The sequence below is a fragment of the Barbatula barbatula genome (assembly GCF_947034865.1).
Source record: "Barbatula barbatula genome assembly, chromosome: 10".
Taxonomy (NCBI): Eukaryota; Metazoa; Chordata; class Actinopteri; order Cypriniformes; family Nemacheilidae; genus Barbatula; species Barbatula barbatula.
In genome coordinates, this window is record NC_136773.1 from 21994487 (window position 1) to 22017686 (window position 23200).

The 23200-nt window shown below is 40.2% G+C and overlaps 1 protein-coding gene across 1 annotated transcript; it reads right to left on the reverse strand.

The window, feature by feature from the left end:
• Positions 1-554: 554 nt before the first annotated feature.
• kcp (kielin cysteine rich BMP regulator) lies at positions 555-22933 on the reverse strand. Its single transcript, XM_079466326.1, has 48 exons — positions 22504-22933; positions 20796-21352; positions 19936-20008; positions 19233-19429; positions 18824-18989; positions 17222-17298; positions 17035-17131; positions 15706-15788; positions 15529-15622; positions 15370-15443; positions 15101-15280; positions 14724-14817; positions 14551-14633; positions 14369-14459; positions 14198-14280; positions 13591-13676; positions 13428-13518; positions 13157-13253; positions 12993-13078; positions 12795-12891; positions 12560-12718; positions 12392-12486; positions 11835-11931; positions 11519-11692; positions 9912-9994; positions 9738-9831; positions 9428-9610; positions 8939-9109; positions 8618-8794; positions 8437-8519; positions 8082-8255; positions 7395-7574; positions 7049-7313; positions 6477-6559; positions 6251-6344; positions 6013-6186; positions 5843-5925; positions 5651-5771; positions 4509-4591; positions 4331-4430; positions 4166-4254; positions 3785-4057; positions 3526-3698; positions 3189-3300; positions 2985-3086; positions 2151-2315; positions 1670-1985; positions 555-1577 (listed from the first exon to the last, which is right to left on the reverse strand). The coding sequence occupies exons 1-48, from the start codon at positions 22604-22606 to the stop codon at positions 1360-1362; spliced, it is 6630 nt and encodes a 2209-aa protein (XP_079322452.1). The 5' UTR covers positions 22607-22933; the 3' UTR covers positions 555-1359.
• Between the last annotated feature and the right edge of the window lie 267 nt (positions 22934-23200).

The following is a 23200-nucleotide window of genomic DNA, read 5'->3' on the forward strand; positions in this document are numbered from 1 at the left end:
ACAGCTCATCGCATATACAGTAGACGGCCTGACAAGCACACAGTAAGGACAGTATGGTCAATAATCTTCTCTTATAAAAAATAAAGTCCAGGCCTGACTGAATATTAAAGGTCTTAAGATATGTCAGCTCATCTGATGTGTTTATTATTTCGGGAAAAAAAATATTTTAAAACCAAGAAGATCCCACTGAGATACAAAGAGTCCCATTCAAGATGGAAACACAGAAATGAAAAAGCACAGGTGTAGTTTTAAAACAAGTTGCACGACATTTTGCTGTTTGTTCCATGTCATTTAAATAACAATGCATTGTATGAAATACGAAATAAATTTCTTTATTAAGCAATTAAGAGATTTAGATGAATATGATCATCAACGAATGTATATCAAAGTTATTAGGAGAAATTGACTGTGCCTGAAAACAATCGAGACAATTTTATTGTTATTTTAACCATTTAGTTTTTTATATTTTAAAATATTTTTTTAATTTGTAATATTTAAAAAAGATTTTATATTTGTATTATTTTAAATCAAATGCCAAATTAAGACAAACTAGACAGTTTGAAGGTGGGATTTAATGTAATAACATGACACAATAAAACATTTGAACACAATGAATGTTAAACGTACAAACCTTAACGGATTAAGGAAACAAAAGCAATTTATGTTTTTTATGAATATAATATCTATAGTTTATTATTAATCTGTTAATACATGGCTTCTTTGTTTTAATGTTCTTATTACTGTCATTTTAACACATGGCTTATATAAGCCATTTAGTCAAAAAAAGAAAATTCACAACACCAGTGTCAGAGCAAAAGAAAACCTTTCAGTGCGATAAGGTGATTATAAAACAGTGATAAAGCTGATTTTAACTTCCTGAATGTTAAGGTTATAAAAATTCATTATAAAAAAATATCGAAATGAAAAAGAAAGGCCAGAATCATTATTCTTTAACTGAAAGGAACTTTAACTTAAACTGTAAAAGAAATATTTCATGATGTTAGAAGCTCTGCTAGGAAACTGGACCGGTTAAGACCGGTAGCACCAATAAAATACAACCTTAAAAAGAACAAGTGTAGTGTACAGTAGAGGATTATTTGTGTGGTGATGAAATGCCACTTCGCAAGCCGTTTTATTTCTATAAACGGAGTATTTGTGGGTGTTATATATCAGAATGGAGCCAAACAGGAAATCCATTTTGGAGACAGAATGAGTTTGATAAAAGATAACAAAAACAACAATCGTGCACAATGGCTCCATGACGACTGTCAGATCACCAGGATGTAAGATCATCAGATCCCACAAGGAATTGAAAACAGTGTCACTCGCGGTGTGGATCCCTAGTGTTGTTCACATCCCTCAGACATTGCCGTGGATAATTTTAGGGCATTTTTCAGGGGTGATACAGTGGGCGTTGTGTTCCACCAGTCCGGCGGGACACTGGCATCCCGGCACACATGGTTTAAAGCAATGAGCCTCGATCACACCCAGAGGTATGTCTTTATTAAAGCACGTCTTAGGGCACGGCGGTCCGCATTCATCAAACACGTAACCTCTGTCCGTCGGACAACCAACGGCTGTGGGGATCGGAAAAGAATAAAAGGTCATATGTCACACCAGAAGTTACAATTCTATAGTTATATACTGTATACTGTATGATCAAACGCACCGCAGAGTGTGGGCGACCTCCACTGCAGGACGACACCAGCCTCCCGGCACTCAGACGCGTAGGCCTCCAGCACATCACACAAACAAAGATCATTTTTGGACCCACAGGCACACAGGTCGTACACACACGAGGCGTAGAACATTTCGGGTGGCACCAGCTTGTGGCAGTGCTCAAACACGGGAGACTTCAGCACCGCGCATCTTGCGTTCGCCGTCTTACGGGCGGGGTAACCGGCCTCCTTACACGGGTTAATGTTGATAGCGTCTGAACACTGACCATTCGAGTGGTTTCGAAGGCCGACATGTGAGTCATGAACCTATCAGGGGAATTATTTCAAATTTCAATGAATTAAAACAGGATGACATATGTTGACGTACATGCAGCGTGGGTTTTTCAAGAAATTATCATTTGAACAGTTTACACGCAAACCCCCACACATAAGCATGGATTTGTTCAGAGATGCTGAAATGGCTTCTCTCACCTTCCAGCTGTTTCCGAACGTTGCTTCAGAGTTGGTGATCTGCCCATTGCGGAGTATCATGTCATCCTGAGGGTAGTTGTTGAAGTTGCCACAGAGACCACACATGTGCTTCTTATAGGTGCCAGGAACACTGACCTCCAGATGAGAGCGACCGTTCCACAACACCTGCAGACAAACATCGACATACGGACATCATAGACATACCTGGACCTGCTATTTTATTACATGAATGTAATGCACTGAACTTTATTGTAAAGTGTGACCAATTGTTAGAAATGATGTTAGTATATGGAACATAATGTATTAATCATTTATAAATATGTAAGTGTGTTTTTTCATATAAGCAAAAGATGCTTACGCATTGATATATAAAAAAACCCGGTATGCTAACATGCCAATGTGAACAGTGAAAACTTTGAAATATGTATTAATAAATGCTGAAATTAACTTAGATTAGATTGTTCATTGCAAGTTCATATTAACTATAAAATATATGCACAGTTATATAAAATACATATAATTAATCAAATATAATATTATAAAATGACATAACATTTCAATATCGTAACAATCAAATAAAATAGGGATTTTTTTGTTATAATAATGAATATATACCAAAATATATTTTTCATACAGTATTTTACTATTGTACTTTACCAAGGCTCAAATGATTTAATTTAAAGTGGCCCTAAAACAAGGTCATATGCATTCTGACTTATTTAAAATGTTAAACGTGTTGTCTTCTCATGCTTGACAACTTTCGGAAAGTTTTTTTCAAACACGAAAAATCGTTTCCTATCAACTTTTCTTCTCTCGGAAAAGAAGAGATTGTACCTTTAGCCCAACATTGGTGTTAAGGAGAATGGTGTTGGTCTTTCGCTCCAAGTAAACATACGGCTCTTTAAGAAACGGCAGGGAAACAGGCTCATAATCAACCTGAATTCAGAAAAGAGTCGAAATAAAGAGAAATAATCACATAAGCCAAATGCAAATTACATTTGTCTAACGTAAATAGTAAATAATCCTATATGCCATCACCTTGACAACCCAGTCCTGAAAAAGCTGTACCACAACATCACCGACGTACACTGTGACCTCTTTAGTCCAAGACACTCCCTTACGACCCCTGTCGTCATTGGACACATGGACACTGGAGGAATACAAACAAACATCACTAGATTTAATACGATTTAAATACTTTTTTTAATGCACAATAAATGCAATTGTGCTGCAATTGTAAATAGAGTATGTACGGTTTATATAATAAACGTTATGTGGGACAAAATTTGACTACACTAAATGTTAAGTAGTTTTAATGTAAATGAAACCAAAAACGTCAGATGAAACTGTCTATAAGGGAAAATATCCTGATCACCTGAAGTCTCCACCCTCACAGTCCTTAGCCAACACATATGTACACGAGCCCATGAAGTTCACCATCTTGCCATCGAAGGTCCGGTAATGAGGGTCTCCAAACACGATACACGTGGCCGGCCGAGGAATGCAGTGAGGACAACACATTCCAGGAACGAGAGCTGGTGTTTCATCCTTTAACCACACAGAGCCAGGTGTGATCTGTGTGTCATTCTCAGTGTATATATATATATATGTGTGTGTGTGTGCGTGTAACTCACCGAGGCGCAGGTAAGCGGAGGGCATCTCTGAGTCTGGCAGTGCACGTCTCCGGACACGCAGGTGCAGGACGTGCACTCGTCCACCTCCCAGTGGTCATTGTGGTTGTACAGACGCCCCTCATGCACACACGGCGAGCTGGTGTCTATGGTGTAAACCACAGCAACGACATCTGTGCATTCATAGCAACACTTCCCAGGATTCTTCACTCTAATCGACCCTTCTGGACAATCGGGGAAAGGACACTCCTGCAGGTCGCACTCGACGTGGCCTTGCTGTAGCACACGCAAACACATGCAGATGACATAAACTTAAAAATAAAAAATACTGAGAATCTGAATTCGTTTTCAAATTTGATATCTGAAAACATGTGTGTTGCTCACGTTGCAGACGCAGGTGATACACTCATTCTCCTTGTCTGTGAATTTCCAGCCGTTCGGCACACGGGTCTTGTCACCGTCTAACACACACTCTGAGACACACACACAATGTACAGTTTTAAGATGAAGCTACAGTAAGTTCATATTTCTGAAAGTCAAACGCTTTACCGTCACACACTGGACAGCAGGAGTCTGGCGTCGTGTGCTGCTCAGACAGAGGACAGCTGAGGGAGGGACAGCCTCGATGGATACACGTCCACGTCAAATCCTGCGCACAAACACACACACATGCGATGACTACAATGCACATGACTCGCAGCTTAATAAAACAGCTCTGAGTGATCACCTTGCACTGACAGGTGAAGCACGGATCATCTGTGGCCAACACTTCATTTCCAACCAGTGTAGCTGTGCAGTTACTCAGGGGTTCTGAAGACAAACACAAGACACAAGATGAATGTTTAGCTTGACACGATCAGCCAACAAGAATGTTCAGTTTACAAAAAGACATTTTATATAGTCGTTTACTTATGGAATTGCTCACAAGGGATTTTAAGATGTGACTTTCAAGAAACAACTCCTGCTAGGCTTTGCATTATTATTATTATATGTTATTTGATGTTGCTGACCACATTTGTTTTGGGTGCTTTTCAAAAAAAAAATTCACACTTGCCATGTCTATTTAGCACTCATTATAAATAGTGACCATAAATATAAAAACACACATACAAATAAGAAACATTTGTAATACTACCATGTGTTTAGGGGTACTACAATGTTCTATCTGGCTATTTTTTTCTATACTGTTTTATACTTAGCAGTCTGTTTTGCTTTGTTTCCTGTAAAATAAAGTATGCACAATGCAAATGTGTGAAATGCATAATAGAAATAAATTTAAATTTAATCCAAGATACGAATGACATTTCTTATAGTGTGGGGAAATAATAGTTGCTATTCCCCCGAATAAGAGCTGTACTTTCATTTCCATTTCCATTTTTATGAATTCAGTTATTTACTTATTTAAATCCTCACCAGCTTTTTTTAAAATGTTGAACAAAACATGATCTATTTTTAAACAAAAAAGCCAATCTAAAACATTACCACTTCATCATTTCGTCACAAATTTAGTCTGTCCCCTCTCTCTCTTTCTCAAAACACAGTTGAAAAAGAATAAAATGTCAAAGTAAAATAAACTGTAAATGAAAGCAGGAATCATTCAATTGTGTGTTTAAACACGATAAAACAAAGAGAGAGGGTTGATTTAAAGTTCCTCAACATTTAAAAATACTTTAATTTAAGATCAAATTAAATAAAAATAACTTAGTGTTGAATGCATTGTAGTTGAATCTTTATACCGTTCTGTTGTGTCGCTGTAATGTAATGTGTTTGTTTTTGTGCCGAGTGTTTCAAAATTGTAACATAAATGTTTATGCTATATTTAAAATGCAAAAAACTCTCTTTCTAAAACACAGCAGTGGTAATACTGACGTGCACAGACCGGACAGCAGGCATCAGAGCTGCTGTACATTATATTATGTTTGGGACAGTTCACCAGACTCGGACACTGTTTCCTGTAACAGCGCAGATGTTGCTCTCCGTCTGGCATGACCTGTAAAACACAAAGCCAGTGTGAGGAAATCAAACCAGCACACGTACACAAACTGCTGTGATGAGCCGTACCTCACAGGTGCAGATCTGACAAGGGTCATGCGATGGGTTAAAAGTCTCACCTGGACTGTACACACGGCCTTCAAACACACAGTCTACCCAAACAATAACACATGAGAAAATTAACCAAGAAAAACACACCACTTATAAAGCTATTTTGTGTGTTTGCAGACTGTGTGTACCTGCGCAAACCGGGCAGCATTCACCCGGTACGTTGATCTGATTCACACAGGTGGAGAGACAGTGGACCTCGGAGCAGGTGGTGACTCCATCCACACACATACAGGACATGCAGGGTCCACTGGACGCAAACCACGTGCTGCCTTCAGAGTGCTCAACGCCGTCATAAAAACAACCTGAAAGAGATCTTTAGTGTTCTTGATTTAATGTCATTCAATGTATGATCTGTGGTATATGTACCTCTGCAACGGGGACAGCATGAGCCTGGATCGGTGACCTGGTGCATGCAAGTCAACTTGGCACACTGAGGTCCGACACACCTCAATTCACCGTCCTAAAACACACACACGCACACACACACACACACGCACATGCTGTGTATGAGGTAGAATCAAAACATTTCTTTAAAGTAAAATGTAATAAAACCAGGATATCTGATCATAGAGACCAACGTTAGGTGCCTTACCACACAGGTGCATGTAAAGCAGGGATCAGTGGGTCGGGTCAAACTCTGACCCTCCAGATATTCCTGACCTTGTTCAACACACACTGTTAAGTCACACAAAACAGGATCGAAGTGAAGATACTACCCATAAAAAAGAAAACGAATCTAACTTGAATCTCAGTTATTTGACATAGACATCAATGAGAACGAATGGAGAGGAAATGGAAACGTAACGTGTCTCAGATATTTCTCACAGATGTCTCCGTCATTAGAGTTTCAGAAGAGATGTCAACAATGTCTCAAACTGAGCTTGGATTTGTAAAGTCTGCAAACATTATTATTTACGATTTCAAAATGAACTTCAAACATTTCTCAACAATGAACTTCATACCCAAGTCCATATTTTTTACCTCTACACACTACATTCATTTGACACCTTCATACCCTTCATGTATGTATGATTTTATTCCTCCAACTTTAGGAAAAATGATAACACAACCGAGAACTCAAACCTCCGGAGCTATGAAAGAGCAACATCTGACCAATAAAATGTCCCTCTGGTATTGTTGACACACAAGCACACACACACTGACCTCTGCACTGCGGGCAGCACTGTCCCGGTGAGGTGACGGGGTCCCGGCACCAAAGCAGAGGACAGATAACAGAACTGCACTTAACAGAGCCGACACTACACACACAGCGTCTGCATGGGTCAGAGGAAGCATAGAACGTCTGCATGTTTTCATACCGCTGCCCTTCAAACAAACACCTGTCACACACGGGGCAACAGTCCGTAGAATGCACCGGATGTGTGCACTGCTGAGGGCACGAGTTCCGGTAACAGGAGACATGCCCGTTCTGTAAAACACAAAACATCTATTAAGCAACCTCAAGGTGTTTTCACGTGCATTCCTTACAACCAGACGTCAGTGATCTCACCTGGCAAGTGCAGGTAGAGCAGCGGTCATCGGCTGGGGTGAATGTAGAACCAGACTCATAAACCTGTCCCAGGTGTTCACAGGTCCCAGCACACACCGGGCAGCATTCACCTGGAGGACGCACGGGCCTCCCGCATGGGACTTCAGGACACGACACAGGTGTGCATGATACACTGCCGTTCTATATACACACACGAGACACACAAATAAAGTATGATAGTGATATGGGGGCAGGAATGGTAATGGATCATATAGATTCAACCCCCTCCAAAATATAAAAACAAACATGCAAATAAAAACAAACAAATGAGTCTACTGTTAAACTTGACTATTGTTAGGGGTATGTAGGTGTAACATTTACGTATATGGTAGATGTGTAATAATCTGAATTTGGGTAAATTGGTTGAGAAATGTTTGAGGTCATTTTGAAATCTTTAATAATATTGACTTAACAAATCTGAGCTCAGTTTTTCTGAAACTCAAATTGAGACATTTGTGACATCTGAGACGCAAGTAAAAGTTTCCATTTGCTCTCCATCATGTCATTGTCCAGGAGAAACAACTGAAATATAACTGAAATCTTATTTTAATGTTCAAAACTAAGTCCAAATGCACATTTGGATGCTATAAGGTGTTGGCAGGCAGAGATGCTTCGTAACTATGGAAACAGAGTGTGATGTGTCTTTACCAGGCAGGTACAGCCCTGGCAATGATTGTTGGGATCAGGGAAGCGCTCTCCGTTTCCACATTCACGACCGTTGTAACTACAGCCTTCACACACTCCACAGGCACAAGGGTCCTGCACAGGGTGAGGACAAGGGATGCTCTGACAGTTCCTGGGATAACAGCGAACATCCCCCCTCTGATGACAAACACATTGACACATAAAATTAAAGGCATATGCAAACACAAAGAAGCATAAACTGCCTACGTGTATGATGGTAGAGAAGTGTCAACTTGTGTTATAAAATGTGAAGCGGCTGTTTTTGCAATGATGCCGGATGAATAAACTATTACGAATTCAAAACAATGTGTGTACTTACTGAACACGTGCACTCCTCGCAGCTTGCTGTGGGCGATGGGAACGTCTCACCATCCACGAACACTCTTTCATGATACAGACAGCCTGTAAAATACACACAAATACAACGTTAAATACCTTGTTTCATGTTTTTCTGCCAGTTCGATTTTTTAAGCACAAAAGTGCAGAGCACGCCGCATTACCATCACACACAGGACAGCATTGGTTTGGCTGAGTGATGGGGTGGCTACACCCTGGATGGTGACACTGCCTCCGATTGCAGGTGACGTAACCATTCATGCACACGCAATGGCTGCAGTGATTGGCGGGGTCTGAGAATTCCTGACCATTCTGATATTCCACACCGGCATACATACAACCTGAAAATACACACAACACAAACTCTAAATTCCTCTATTAACAGACTCAATAAAAGCAGCGATCAATGCTCTCATCACTGAATTTACAGTGCTGCACTGACATCATATAAAAGTGTGTCAGGGTATAAACAAACACACACATACCGTCACAGCGCGGGCAGCAGTGGCCCTGTACAGGGAAGGGGCAGTTGTGGTGTGGACAAAGCCTCCTCTCACACTTGACCGTTCCATCACGGCAAACACAAGTTGCACAGGGGTCTGACACGTCTTCAAACGTGGCACCATTAGCATGTTCCCTCCCTTCATACAGACAGCCTGCACAGTCAACGAAGAGATATATTTACATTTGTTACATTGAGGCAGAACCTATTTCAGAGAGATAGACAGGTATACAGACACACAGACCCTATCTTAGAGAGATAGACATGTATAAAGACACACAGACCCTATCTTAGAGAGATAGACATGTATAAAGACACACAGACCCTATCTTAGAGAGATAGACAGGTATAAAGACACACAGACCCTATCTTAGAGAGATAGACAGGTATAAAGACACACAGACCCTATCTTAGACAGAAAGACAGATATTTACACAGACAGACGGATGAAAGGTTGCAAAAAACGTCTCACCATCACACGTACGACAGCAGTCTTGAATAATAGGGTGGGAACAGACAGCAGGGGGGCAGGGCGTATGCCTGCAGTTCACTGTGCCATTGAAGCAGGAGCATGATTGACAGCTGTCAGAGGGTTGATAGAACTGCTGCATGTGTGCATATGTCCGTCCTTCAACAATGCATTCAGCAGGGGACTCTGGAAGACACGAGACGGACAAACTAAACACACAAAAAGTAGAAAGATCTTTGTTTGTGTTCCACAAGGGTCAAATCTACAAGGTGTCATAATGACAGTAATTCCTTCATGAGGTGACTGCAGTCACCTGGACACTGGGGGCAGCATTCTCCAGACTGAAAATAAGCATCGACACACGGCACCGCCGGACATCTCTTCATCTGACAATGGACATGTCCATTCTAGAGACAAAAACAAACAAATGTAAAGTACACAACACGGATTTATGACTGGAATGTGTTTGTGCGGGACAGAGACTCACGGTGCAGTGGCAGGTCTTGCAGTGATCTGCCGGATGTGGAAACTCCATTCCGTTAGGATAAACATCACCTGCATAACTGCACCCTGTCGAGGGAAAAAGATGTAAATGTTTGCTCTGTATCTCATTGAAACTCCTTAAGAATTTTGCTTTTAGAGTTGGTGCAACATTACATTTTATTACATGTAACGTTTTGGATTTATAACACGTATTAAATGTCCTCTTAAGGAAATGAAAGGGATAGTTCACCCGAAAGAAAATTCGGAAATCAATACAAACTTGTGCGACTTTGTTTTTTCTGCAGAACACAAAGGAAGATATCTTGTAGAATGTGGGTAACCCTCATTGACTTCTATTGCGTGAACACAAAACACTGAGACATTTCTCGCAATATCTTCATTTGTGTTCCTGAAAAGAAAGAATTGTAAACAGGTTTGGAATGACATAAGGGTGAATAAATGATGACAGAATTATTTTTGTGTGAACAATAGCTTTAATATAAGGACAGAGGGCCTCATTCATGAAACACGAGCAGAACAACATTTTGTGTAATTCGTTTGTAAATGTTCTGAATTCGTTCTGATATAATTTTCGGATTAAATTTAGATGGCACGAAATAAATAGACACCTCCTCCCTACCACGTGTAAATGGCGCATAAAACATACAAACGTTCTGTTTTCTTTTAGACAAACCTATAACACGCTGTTGTGATGCACTACGTATCAAAATGGTATTTCAAAAAAACTATCTTTCGTTTTTTACTCTTTAATGTTGGGTAAAACGGAGAGCAAGTCACTTTTCCTTTCACACAGCCATCCAATTACAGCGGAGGAGAGGCGGGAATTACACTACATTGACAAACCATCACATTCGTACAACAAAACAATGGAGAAGTTAAAATTGCTGGTTACTGAATTTAATATGCAGCAATTTCCTATAGAATAAAGGCAAAGGCAGGAAAAACGCAGTGCCTCCAAAGCGCCATCTTCAGGCCGTTTTTAGAACAGCACAAGGCATTTATTTAGCTGGCTTGAAAGACACACTGTAATTTATAAATGTTATATTAGTCATATAGCCTATTATTCTCTTATACATTAATGCAATATAACGTGTCAAACCTGAGAATGGAGTCCACATAAGGTACCACAGCTTTCCTAAACACGTAGTTTGTGTAGCTTTAATTCATTGGGCGGGGATTATGTTTATTATGAATCATAATGCATGCGCCCTATTTACGAATGATTGGATTTCATTAACATACACACATTTATCAAATCCGACGTTTAGAGGAGAGTTTTCGGAAAGGTCTGTTTTTTGCACAAATCACTCATATTTACCAATGTTTCGTAAATGCCCAACGTGTTTTGAAAACAAGATTCCCAAAATAATGTCTCACATAAAAAATATATTGATAAAATCGTATTTTGAACTCATATTTCATACATCTTTCTTTCCAAATTCTTCCAAGAACAAGTCATGTGAGCCATGATTTTATTGCTTACGCTCTTTACCCGTCAATCATCGGCTGTTTCCATTTCTCGTTAGGAACAAACAGCTGAGACAGACTTGATATGAAAACAAAATAAAACAAAGACCTTCTCACTCTCACCATTGCAGTTGTTTTGGCAGCACTGCCCCGGGCGAGGATAGTGACAGTTGGGTTTTGGGCACTCGTGATTTCCACAGGTCACACCGCCATCGGTACAAACACAGTCCTCGCAGGGATTTGAGGGATTTGGGAATATGTCACCATTAGTATAGATGCGGTTATCGTATTCACAGTCTAGAAAAAACGAGAAGCGAAAAGTGACACAATGGACTTGCTTCACAAAACGTTTCAATTAAAATATGTTTTGTTAGGTAGTAACGTTTTATGAAAGCTACATCGTGTATGAATTGTTATGCTGCTGTATGTGAATGTGTACCTGGTGGACAGCGTGGGCAGCACTCTCCGTCGGGTGTGTATGGATTCGAACATGCAGGAGGTGAACATTCAGGCAAGGCACAAGATACCTTACCATCCTGTATATATACACACACACACAGACAAAAGCATGTAGTACAGAATCAAAACTTGGTCTTAAAGGTCCAGTGTGTATTTTTTAGAGGATCTATTGACAGAAATGCAATATAATATACATAACTTTGTCTTCATAGGGTGTATAAAGACCTTACATAATGAAGCGTTTTGTTTTTATGACCTAAGAATGAGCTATTTCTATCTACACCGCGGGTCCCCTTGCATGTTAATCTTCACGTTGTCTGTACAGTAGCAGTAGCCCAAAATGGACATACTACTCGGCAAAGCGAAGAAAACGTGATGACATCTGTGTCCCGTGTCAGCCACCATAGTGCTTCGAAAGGGAGGGGTGGAGGGAGCTGCTGGTTGCAATTCGCAACCTCACCGCTAGCTGGCGCCAAATACCACACACTGGACCTTGTAGAAAGCATCTGACATTTGCAAAGAAGCGTTTGTCTGTACCTGACAGGTGCATTGTGCACATGGATTCTCCGGGTCTGCCCAGGTCTGCCCGTTTCCATACACACGGTGCTTATGTTGGCACTGGCCACACGGATCTGCCATTAAATCACCATCAGATTCTTTCAGAAACAATACGATTCATGGTTTTCACATTTTACGCTATTTCACCTGGTTGTCGCGTGGGCTCCGGGCAGGGCATGGGCACGGGATTTGGAGTCGGAGCAGGAGCACAGTTGCAATTCACACGGCCACCTACACAAGAACAGCTCCTGCCTTCATGCGTCCACGAGGCTCCTTCCTCATACTGAACACCATTCCACTCACATCCTAGAATCAAACAAACACATTAAACACGGAGAGATGATGTCTTGTATCGTGTGTGAGTTAGCAGTGTCTATCTCACCTCTACACACCGGGCAGCAGGAATTAGGATGAGGACGAATGGGGCTGTCACAAGTTAAGGTCGGACATCTTTCGTTATGGCATGTCACGTCTCCACCCTGCAAAAAACACGCACACAGTTATTATGTGCCTGATGATGCTCGGACCGACAGTAGCGTGTGTGTGTTTGTGTGTGTGTGTGTGTGTGTGTGCGTTTCACCTTGCATGTACACTGCAGGCAGGGTCCATCACCGGGCGGCCTAAACACACTTCCATCTTCATAAACCCTTCCTTCATATTCACACACTGTGAAACAGTCAAAACAGATTTACGATGATACAGTGTGTGTGCATGTGTGTGTGTGTGTGTGGTCGTGACACTTACTCTCACATGAAGGGCAGCATTGGTCACGTTTCACCGGATACGTGCAGTGTGCAGCTGGACATGAGAATCCTCTGGGGTCACATGAGACCTGTCCACCCTGCACATCAAACACACATAAACAAACTTGGGTTTGGCACATTTTCTCCATGTTTTCTCAAACATCTTTTTAGTTTGGTTCATTTACAAAGTTTAAAAGAAGAACTTAAAATAATAGGAAATACAGCTTAAATACAAGCGAACATGACTTTAAGAAGTTGAGAGAGACACTTACCAAACAGTGACAGGTCACACACGGATCCTGTCTGGAAACAAACGTTTGACCCTCTGCATACACCTCACCCTCATATCTGCACTCCTCGCACCTGACGCCAACACACAAGACGAATTAACAAAGCGAAATATGATGTCAAATAATCATGAAGAAACATTCATACCGTGGACAACATTCTCCTGGTCTTTGGACTGGATGACGACAGGGTGTTGGTGGGCAGCGGTGTGGGACGCAGCGAATATTCCCATTCTGAAAGAGAAACAGCTTCTTCTTCTAAAGCAATCGTATAAAGTGTGTCTCAGGGCTAAACCTCAGACTTTGGGCTGCTATGCAATTCTTTATTAGTTCATCCAAATCAACTTCTTTTCAATGGAACTGTTACTCCAACAGGGAGCTGAAAACAAAGCTTTTTTATGACAGAATGTCTCTCGAGAATTACATTTTACGTGTGAAGAGTAGCAGATTATTGACAAGTATAATAATAAACGTATTAGTTATAAAAATAACTTTCCTTAATATTTATCAGCTCAATTGCGCTATACGTAACCACAGTTTAAGTTTATGAATCAATGCTTTATGTGATACCATTAATAGAGTTTTGAATATTCAAAAATCATGTTTTTTTTTGTGCATTTCAATTAATATCAATAAAAATGCATTTGAGTTGTTTTGTTTACGTACCTAAAAAAATAACGCCAACTAACAAAACAAAAAACACGATGATCTGCTTTTATAATTGAGATAAACAGTGTAGGCAACATCTGACGTACCTCACACTGACAGTCGCCTTCACACTGGGATCCTGATGGAAGTCTTTCCCCGTTCGGGATGTTCACTCCATTCACACTACAATCTGTAAGAGTCATATGTACGTATATGTACTATACTCAGATGAAGTACTATCAGAATTTTATGCTTGTAATACTAAGAGTTACACAGACCATCACAGACAGGACAGCAGTCCCCAGGGTAAGAGGCGGGGTTCCTACAGGACACCTGACAACTTTCACTGGCACACTGAACCTGACCCTCCTAGAGAGAACAGACAGAGAGAATCCATAGTTCACAAGACAAGAGATCATTCTAAAACAGATATCTGATTAAAAACAGATGATGGCCCCACCCTGCATGTACAGGTGATGCAAGGGTCATTCAGGTCCTTCCACTGTGTGCCATGCAGGTGCCACGCGTCATTATGGAAACAACCTTCATGCCAGCAAAACACAAAATATGACGTTTAACTCATATAAATCGTGATGAAATAGACAAATGAATACAAAAAGCACGCACACTTACTTCGACACCTGGGGCAACACTGTCCACCTGTAGTCTCCACCAAAGTACAGTCGAGTGAAGGACAGGACTCAGTGTTACACTCTATATTCCCCGCCTACAACCACAACACACACCATCACCAGATTTACCCAAAGGACAACTCACAGATCAAAAAGTCTCGAGACAAACAAGACAACTGACATAAAAATAGCCTGGGTAAATGGGTCTTGTAATAAAATAAAACACAATGGAGAAATGTTGGAAATCTCTCTGACGTCCCCTTTTTGCTCCCCTTTTAATATCTATGGCACCATAGTTTCAAGATTGTGGATCTGCGTTCAAGTACAAATAAACAATAAAATATTTTATCTGTGACACAAGGCAATACACAGTCTTACATTGCACATGCAGTGTTTGCAGGGGTCTCGGGGGACCGGAATGGAAACCCCATCTGGGACAAGTTGCCCCTCGAAGCTACAGCGAGAACAATCTCTGCAGCAGGAGCCGAAGGGCGGCTTCGCTCCATCTTGACATGTCTGAGGACACTGATGCACGTCAACACACGCTTGACTCCCACCCTGGTACACAAAACAAACAAACTCATTCAACCGCTAACTGGTGAGAACAACGTGTGATAGTTAAACATGAGCGTGTGTGTGATAAACACCTGACACGTGCAGATTTGACAGCCATCGACGGTGCTGAAGGAGCCGTTGTATGGACGACCGTCTACGTCACATGCTGTGGGGGTGCAAGACGCAATAAAAACCCAACTGACTTTACATTTCTCTACAAAGTGATTCAGATGAAAAATGTGAGCGTGTACCCGAGCAGGTTGGGCAGCACTGGCCGGGTCTTCTGTAGGGGTTTGGGCACAAAGTGGGCGGACACTGAATGGGCTCACATGATACACGGCTGTTCTGCAAATAAACACGCAAGCATGTTTTGTTGGGCGCTTCCGATTGGTTTATAGCTGTGTAGAGATTTGTATCATGTGACTTACAGAGCAGATGCAGTTGAGGCAGGGGTTCGATCGGGACACAAACACATCGCCGTTCTCATAGACCTCATCTTCATAGTCACATCCTGAAGATTACAACCGAATAAACCACAGTGTTCTTATTTTTGGCACATATATTTTCTTTGATATACAGTTAGGAATATTCTATTAATAGCATGCCGCGTTAACATGGCAAGTGACAAAGTTATTAGAGCAATTCTAAATTATTTTCCTTTTTTCTGAATTTACTATTTAAAGGTATGTGTCTAGGTAAAAATTGTGTTTCATTCAATCAACGATTGAAAATATTTCTACCATATTTCACATAAAAATATTGTTTCTATTTGCATATATTTGCAGAAAATTGGATCTGGCCAAACAGGTCAAAATGACAGAAAATGACGTCAAACACTCCAAAGAAGTTCAAATTCACTTTTAAAGGTGGGGTAACAAGCTATTTCATGCATTTTGACGTCTATACACTTTTAAAAACGTGCTAGCTACTCATCAAAAAACGGCATGGACGTATGATGTTGCATTTCTGACATAGCATTTCCTATACTCCGCCAGGGAACATTTACGATTTTTTTTCAAACATGAATTCCTGTTTCATTACAAGGGTTCTTAGTCTCTTATTAGACAAGTCTCCTGGACAAAGTGTGACGTCCGTTAAAGAAGTTCATCTGTGTTTGTTTGTTCAATGCACTTTGGTGATGAATGTTATATGAACGGTGGATGAACCGCTGAATTTGCAGATCGTCTAAAACTGTTAGATGGAGCAGTCCCAGGGCTAAAAGACCCCGGTCATAAACCGCACGTGGTACGTGAAACTGACTCATATGTCTGTGTCTTGTAGGCAATTGGCGCATATGTGCATTATGTAAACAACACAAACTCACAGTGAATCAACACTTCTGCAGGGATAATGCGATGATGTATTGAAACTCGTTGTTTAGTTCTGCCCACTGCTCTGCCCCTGCACGCTTTTAGAAGGGTCGACTGTTTTCGGAAATAATCGTGCTGCTGTATCTCTCTTTTATAAATGCAATCAAACTAAATACTCTTTGAAGATATGAAGTATGCCATACTTGTATTTCGGAAAGGTGAGATCAAAAATGCGATTGTTATCACAGTTCTCGTGTGTCTTGTCATGCTGTCAGTCTTTCACGTTGCTACTGGATGACTTTATATCACTACTGAGGTTTGACTCTGGACTGCGATGGCCACAATACAACCAACGAATGCAGATGACATGAAAACTTGGTCTCTTAATCTTTTCTACGGCTGTATTTCTAAAATAAAATAGTATTATGTGTGTAATGTGCTGTGTACTTGTTGGGCAGACAGGACAGCACGATCCAGAATGAACAGACGTCTCATCGCAAGACCCTGATGAGCATGTGATCACACCACACTCCACTCGTCCAGTCTGAAACACACAAAAGAACATCAGAAGCTATAGAAGATGCCGGCCGAGACCGGCAAAAGCGCAGAGATCAAAAAACGTATGTCTGTATACCTCACACGTGCACTTGGAGCAGTCGTCTGGGCTGAAGACGTCCCCGTTGTTATAGATGTTACCGTGAAAGCTGCATTCTGTCACGACAAACACACATACACTGTTTTGTGCTGGGACGGAGCCCCTATGCTTCAATCTGAGATAAGAACCACAGGTCACAGAACAATGTGCGATCGAGACAGAGAATGATGTGTCTACCTGTATATTCCTTCCCACATCAGAGATCTTCTATGCTTATCTATAAAATGAACTCTAAAGTCTGTCTGCCAGTGTACATGAGAGACATCTGATGTCTGAGCAGGAGTTTTAAAGACCATTCAATGCATTCACACACTACACTGGGTAATTTTCAGCTCATTCGGCACAGAGACAAACGTAACCGTTGGGTAAAACATTAAGGGATGCTGTGTTTTTTCTGTTCATGGTTGGGTTAACTTTGAATATTTTGGGTTAATTTAACCTCCACCTCTTTTTGACCCAACCTAGAATAAATTAGCTTATTTTATCAAATGTGCTCAGCCTGTTGGAAATACACAAAACTGTAATACACAAATCCTTATATTGCAATGGTTTTGCCATATAATGGTTTGCTTCTATATTTTAGGTCCTTGTATTGATATTTTGATGCATTTACATGTGCATTTATTTCTTTATCGCATGTCCCGATGTGGCGTTTGTGTTAGAGACAGAGAGACAGATATAATATAAGCCAAACAACTAAAGAGGCATTTAAGTAGTAACCTGGGAAGGTTATTCTGAAGTTTAATAAATGATCAAGTCGTAGACTTCATCACGACACACTATGTCCCGAGCAGAAGTCAAACCATCATATCTACACGATACTCTTATCGAATAACATGTCAATTATATGCAGGCTTTATAGACTTTTAAAGCTTTTGACTTTTGAGTTAGGCACCAAGGATTATTTTATATGTGTCTGCCTGTCACAACAAAAGAGAAAACAACTTGATGTTTCCAATATAATTATGTACATAACATTCTATATTACTGTGTATTCATCTATTCTGCTACTTACATGTATACTGTATATCTTTGTTTAAATTACATATACATAATAAAATATATTTCTGTTTATATATACAGTATTTACATATATTATAAACCGATTTAAGTTGTACTACATACATCACACTTTATTTTATTTATTTACTATTATTGTATTTTATTTTATCACAATAATCTACTATAGTAGTGTATATAGTGTTTAGACTATATAGACTATATAGTGTTTTTTATCTGGATTTGGTTTGACAGGGAAAGGACACACACAAGTCAGTCAAGTTTTTAAATGTATTACATAGAATTAAAGAAAACATAGAGATTGTGATTGCAAATAACTGGACACAGATAACAGATCTCCACACTTTAACACCAACATATAAACAAAAACACTCGCATCCCACTTTGGAACAACAGCGCTGAGATGTTGATCAAACCTTTTTAATAGAAATACTAATCTTCAGTCAGATCCCAACATACCGCAGTGGATATCAAGATCAGGTTTGTGTTTTCTTGCCACTGATGTTTAAATAAAGGACAAATAACGTGTGTCATATAATGATGGATTATGAGGAAGCTCACCATTCATGCGTTCGCATTGAACCTTTCCAGACGTACACGTACACACGGTGTGGCTGCCGGGAGACCAACGAGAGCCCTCGTCCATCTGACGTCCCTCCCATTCACACTTACGTTTCACACACTCACACGACTCCAGGTACTCAACCCGCGCCTCCAGGTTAGCGTTCTACATACACACCCATAAAGAATAATGATATATATAAATCTGAAACAAATAAAGAAAAATGTACCCTGCTGCCCACTCTAGGATAGTCCCTAAAATACCATCACGCTCCAATGGTAAACTTCCCAAAAACCATAATCTTATTTACAGGATACTGCAAGGTACTTTCGTGTCAATAAAACCCTGTAAGTAATAATTTACCGTATAAAAACCAGCAATGCCTTTCAGAAATAAGTTCAACAGTACCTGTTTTTTTAACATGTCCATCATGGTGTTGATGCTATGCAGGTGGTTCTCCAGTAGGCCATAACCCTGGACTGAGTCACTGGGTATCCCTGGAGGTTTGGGGTAAATCAATTCTACTCCGCCTTCATGGTGTCCCTGGTCATGCATCACATCTGGTATAGGGGGACTGGTGGGCTGGGCTGGTTCTTGCATGATGTCTAAAACAAATAAACAAGTGTGAGCAAAACGCCCCTTAGATTCTTAACTTTTAAAGAGGGCTATTCTTTATATTATTGCAGGGTATGCGCATCTACATGCGTTTTATAAAAACATGTAAAAGGAAACGACGGTTAAACATTTAAATTAATTTAATCATAAATTCACCCTCATGTGTTCCACAGAAGAAAGAGTCATACAGGTTTTGAACAACATTAGGGTATAATTTATGACCACATTTAAATTTTTCGTCGAACTGTCCCTTTAAGTCAGAGACTCCAACAGGGAGCTAAAAAACAATCATATCTATTCTCAAAATCTAAATGTTTCATAGAAACCTTGAAAAATGATCCCCGCTAAAGCACAGGCTGATGAAAATATAGCCATGTGAAATATTCCATGGTCCTAACTTTAATTCAGCTCACCCCGATCTTATATTTTGGTAAAATAACATCTATTTTGCGTATATATTAATGTGATGTTAAAAATGTTTGAATTGATTACATGCCTGTTACATTATCACAGAACCAGGGACGTCTCTCATATGACCCTGTGGAGAGTTCAGCTATCTGCCAATAACCCTGGAACAGTGAGAAAGAACATGATGAAGAAAAAAGTTTGGTTGTTTGGGTCCAGGTTTTGTTTCTAATACACTATCAGTTTGTCTGCATTATATGATATAAAGTGCAATGCGTTTCTGTATCAATGCTCTTCTACAATGAAACATTGACCTCTGATTTGATTATTTTATGGTTTATTTCATGCTGATATGGTTTTATCTTGTTTCCATGGTGTCTATGAGAAGACTCGTGTTCTAGAAACTACTGTACAATGACCCCAAACAATATTCAGATGCTTAGTTTAAAATGTTTGAACGCCATTGCATTAGATAGCAAAATATCAAAGGAACCCCAACAGTTCACCTAAAAATGAAAATCCTGTCATCATTTACTCACCATCAAGTTTGGTAACAAGCATTCTTCCAAATAAAATTCTCTGTGTTCGTCAGAAGAAAGAAATGTATACAGATTTGAATTTTCCTTTAAAGCCATTGAAAAAAAAGAAATTTCAAGCCACTTTCTTAACTAATAAAACAAAAGACATAATGTTTATTAAAAAATACTAGGAATTGTGTTAACACGGAAAAGTATTTGGACTTTTGTTTTTCAAACATGTGATGATAAACTATGTGAATTTAAGTAAACGTATGAGACTTTACTATGGCACTGGATTGATGTAGAGTCAAATGAAACTTGTTTGCCGTTTCCACTAGGTTAGATGTTTCTAACTGAATGATATTTCAACTTATTCATGTGTGGATTAACGTCCAAAGCCTTTTAAGATGTACGTATGTAGCAATAAACTCACGTTGAATTTGCTGGCCTTGTCTCCTGCGTTGCTGGAGAACGTGACCTGCAGATCGTGCGGGAGGTCCAGAGTCAGAATTCTGCCACCTTTTTTCAATTTGAGCACCACGGCTTCCTGACATTCTACAAAGAGCACCACCTGCCTGGGCTCCACGCTTAGAGCCATTCTCACCCATCCACCCCCCGCAAACGGGCTCCCGCCCGGAAAGTTCACCATCTCGGGCCGTAATCCTTCTGCTGACCTGAACTCCAGCTGCAGCCGATCTGCTCGAGTGTTAGAGGCGAGCTCCAGCAGGGGACGTCCGTCCTGCTTCAGGTGATCAGGGGAGGTGAAGGAGATTAGGGTAGCCTTTGAGTTTTTCTTCTGTCGGCCCACCAGGTGCAAACCCAGCACACCACGTGAGGTGCTACGGAGGTATTTTGTTACGTCTCGTTGTAGCGTGAGATGAGGCGTGTTGGAACGGAATCTCCAGGCGGGCGTCTCGGGGTCATGCCCTTTGGCCTTGGAGACTCCCCGGCGGGAGCGAGTGACGTTGAGAGCCTCAAGAAGGTTTATTACTGTTGGAGGACAATGACGATGTTAGCATGACATCACGAAGATGAACTGAACAAAATATGATATGGTTGTTACCGATAATGTGTGATGAGAATATCTGATACCTCACAAAGTTTCTTTAAGAAATGTTTCAGAACATTACAGGTGGTTTGTCTGCAAGTATACAAGCTGTACAAAACAACTGTTGGACAGTTTTATAAGCATGTTAAAGAGTGAAGTACGGCAAAAACCCTGCAGAGACGTGATGGCGAGCGAGCAAACTACACATAATGACTTCCTTTACTTTGTCAGATCTTTTGCTTAACTGTTTTAAATCTTCCTGAGGATGAATGAGCTAAGCACACACACACATGCACGGGGAGAGAGAAATAGAGAGAGAGAGAGAGAGAGAGAGAGAGAAAGAGAGAGAGATCCCAGGTCTTTCAGTGTGAAATCGGACAGAAAAGATAAGAGGCACCAAATAAAAAGGCAAGCCAGACAAAAGGAAACGTCTTTGTGGAAGTATAAGATCCTTTGACTGCCTACCAGCAGACATTGTTAGATAGATAAAAACCAGAGAGAATAGACAGGTGTAAAAATAGCTAACAAATGACAACTTTTCTCAGCATCATGATTTTACAATAAATGTTAAACATAATGGACAAATAAAATAGTGAATGGTGAAACTTTTCACTACGTCATATCAATATATTGAAAATTTTTGAAAAGCTGTAGCTGACAAATAGCATATCAACTTTGTTCCAAGCATCATGTTATTTTAAGATACTATATTAGACATTTATATAATTCATAAAATAGACATTTATTGATTTTATTCATTTCACATTCTCTCTCATTTAGTATTTTGGTCAAAAAATTGCTGCCTAACATTTTAACTATAATAAAACTGGCTATTCAAGTTTTTGATTCATGTTGAGCAAGTCGATATTATTTTGATGAGAACGTAATATAAAATCATATGTCGTTGCTCTCGTCGTTTTCTACAGTGTATGAATGAAAAGTATTAAAAACATTACAAACACATCCTGTTGATGAAGTATAGCCTACCACATCGCATTGCACATGTTATTTTTACACCATCAATCACCTTCACTCATCACAACGCGTTTGACTGACAGCTGCATTTGTGTGATTGACAGCTGCATGCGCTCACCGTTCTTATCCCCGCGCTCGTGTTTCGCGTCCTGATGGGTCCGGACAGATCCACAAACAGTCCATAGTGCCAAGAAACATCCAATAAGGCATTTGACCCTCATTTTCTCACAACCCGTTTACAGTGTCGAGAAAAAAATACTAAAAAATACAAGTGTCATGATTTTGAAAACACTGAAGCAAACTAATAAAAAACATTTTGCATCGCAAAAAATATAACGAATATTAAAATGCATTCAATTGTTTCTTTATAAATGCAAAACGAGATGTCTGCGAAGAAGAGCTGGATAAAGGTCTTGCTCTCCCCTCAAACATGAAACATCTGGAGTGCGCCTGCGGCTGAGGAAGCGGTTTTCTTGTCTTTTCGTCTCTAAACAAAGCAAAAGTTTCGCTTTCTGTCCTCCGACAGTGAAATGGAGACGTCTGAATGCGAAATGATATTTCGGGATATCTCCTCTGTTGGTTGCGTTCATCTGCTCCACCAAAAGCGATCCTCCTCCTCCAGAGCGAAGAGAGAAACTTCAGACTGAAAGTTTCCGGATTTCCGGACTGCTCGAGCGCCAGAAGTCCTAAACTTTGTAACGTTACGCAAAACGTTTTCATTAACGAATAACGCGCACCTGGGTAACACATTCATCGGTGCATTAAAATGCCAAACCTACGGTAAACCTCAACCGAGCATTTCAAAGTTGAGTTAT

Excerpts from the sequence above, each read along its gene's own strand:
- kcp (XM_079466326.1), bottom strand. The coding sequence starts at position 22,606 with ATGAGGGTCAAATGCCTTATTGGATGTTTCTTGGCACTATGGACTGTT. Across the intron at positions 15,444-15,528 it reads GTGCTGCCCAACCTGCTCGG|CATGTGACGTAGACGGTCGT; the intron begins GTACACGCTCAC and ends GCACCCCCACAG. Across the intron at positions 7,314-7,394 it reads GCTCTACCTGCACTTGCCAG|AACGGGCATGTCTCCTGTTA; the intron begins GTGAGATCACTG and ends TGTGTTTTACAG.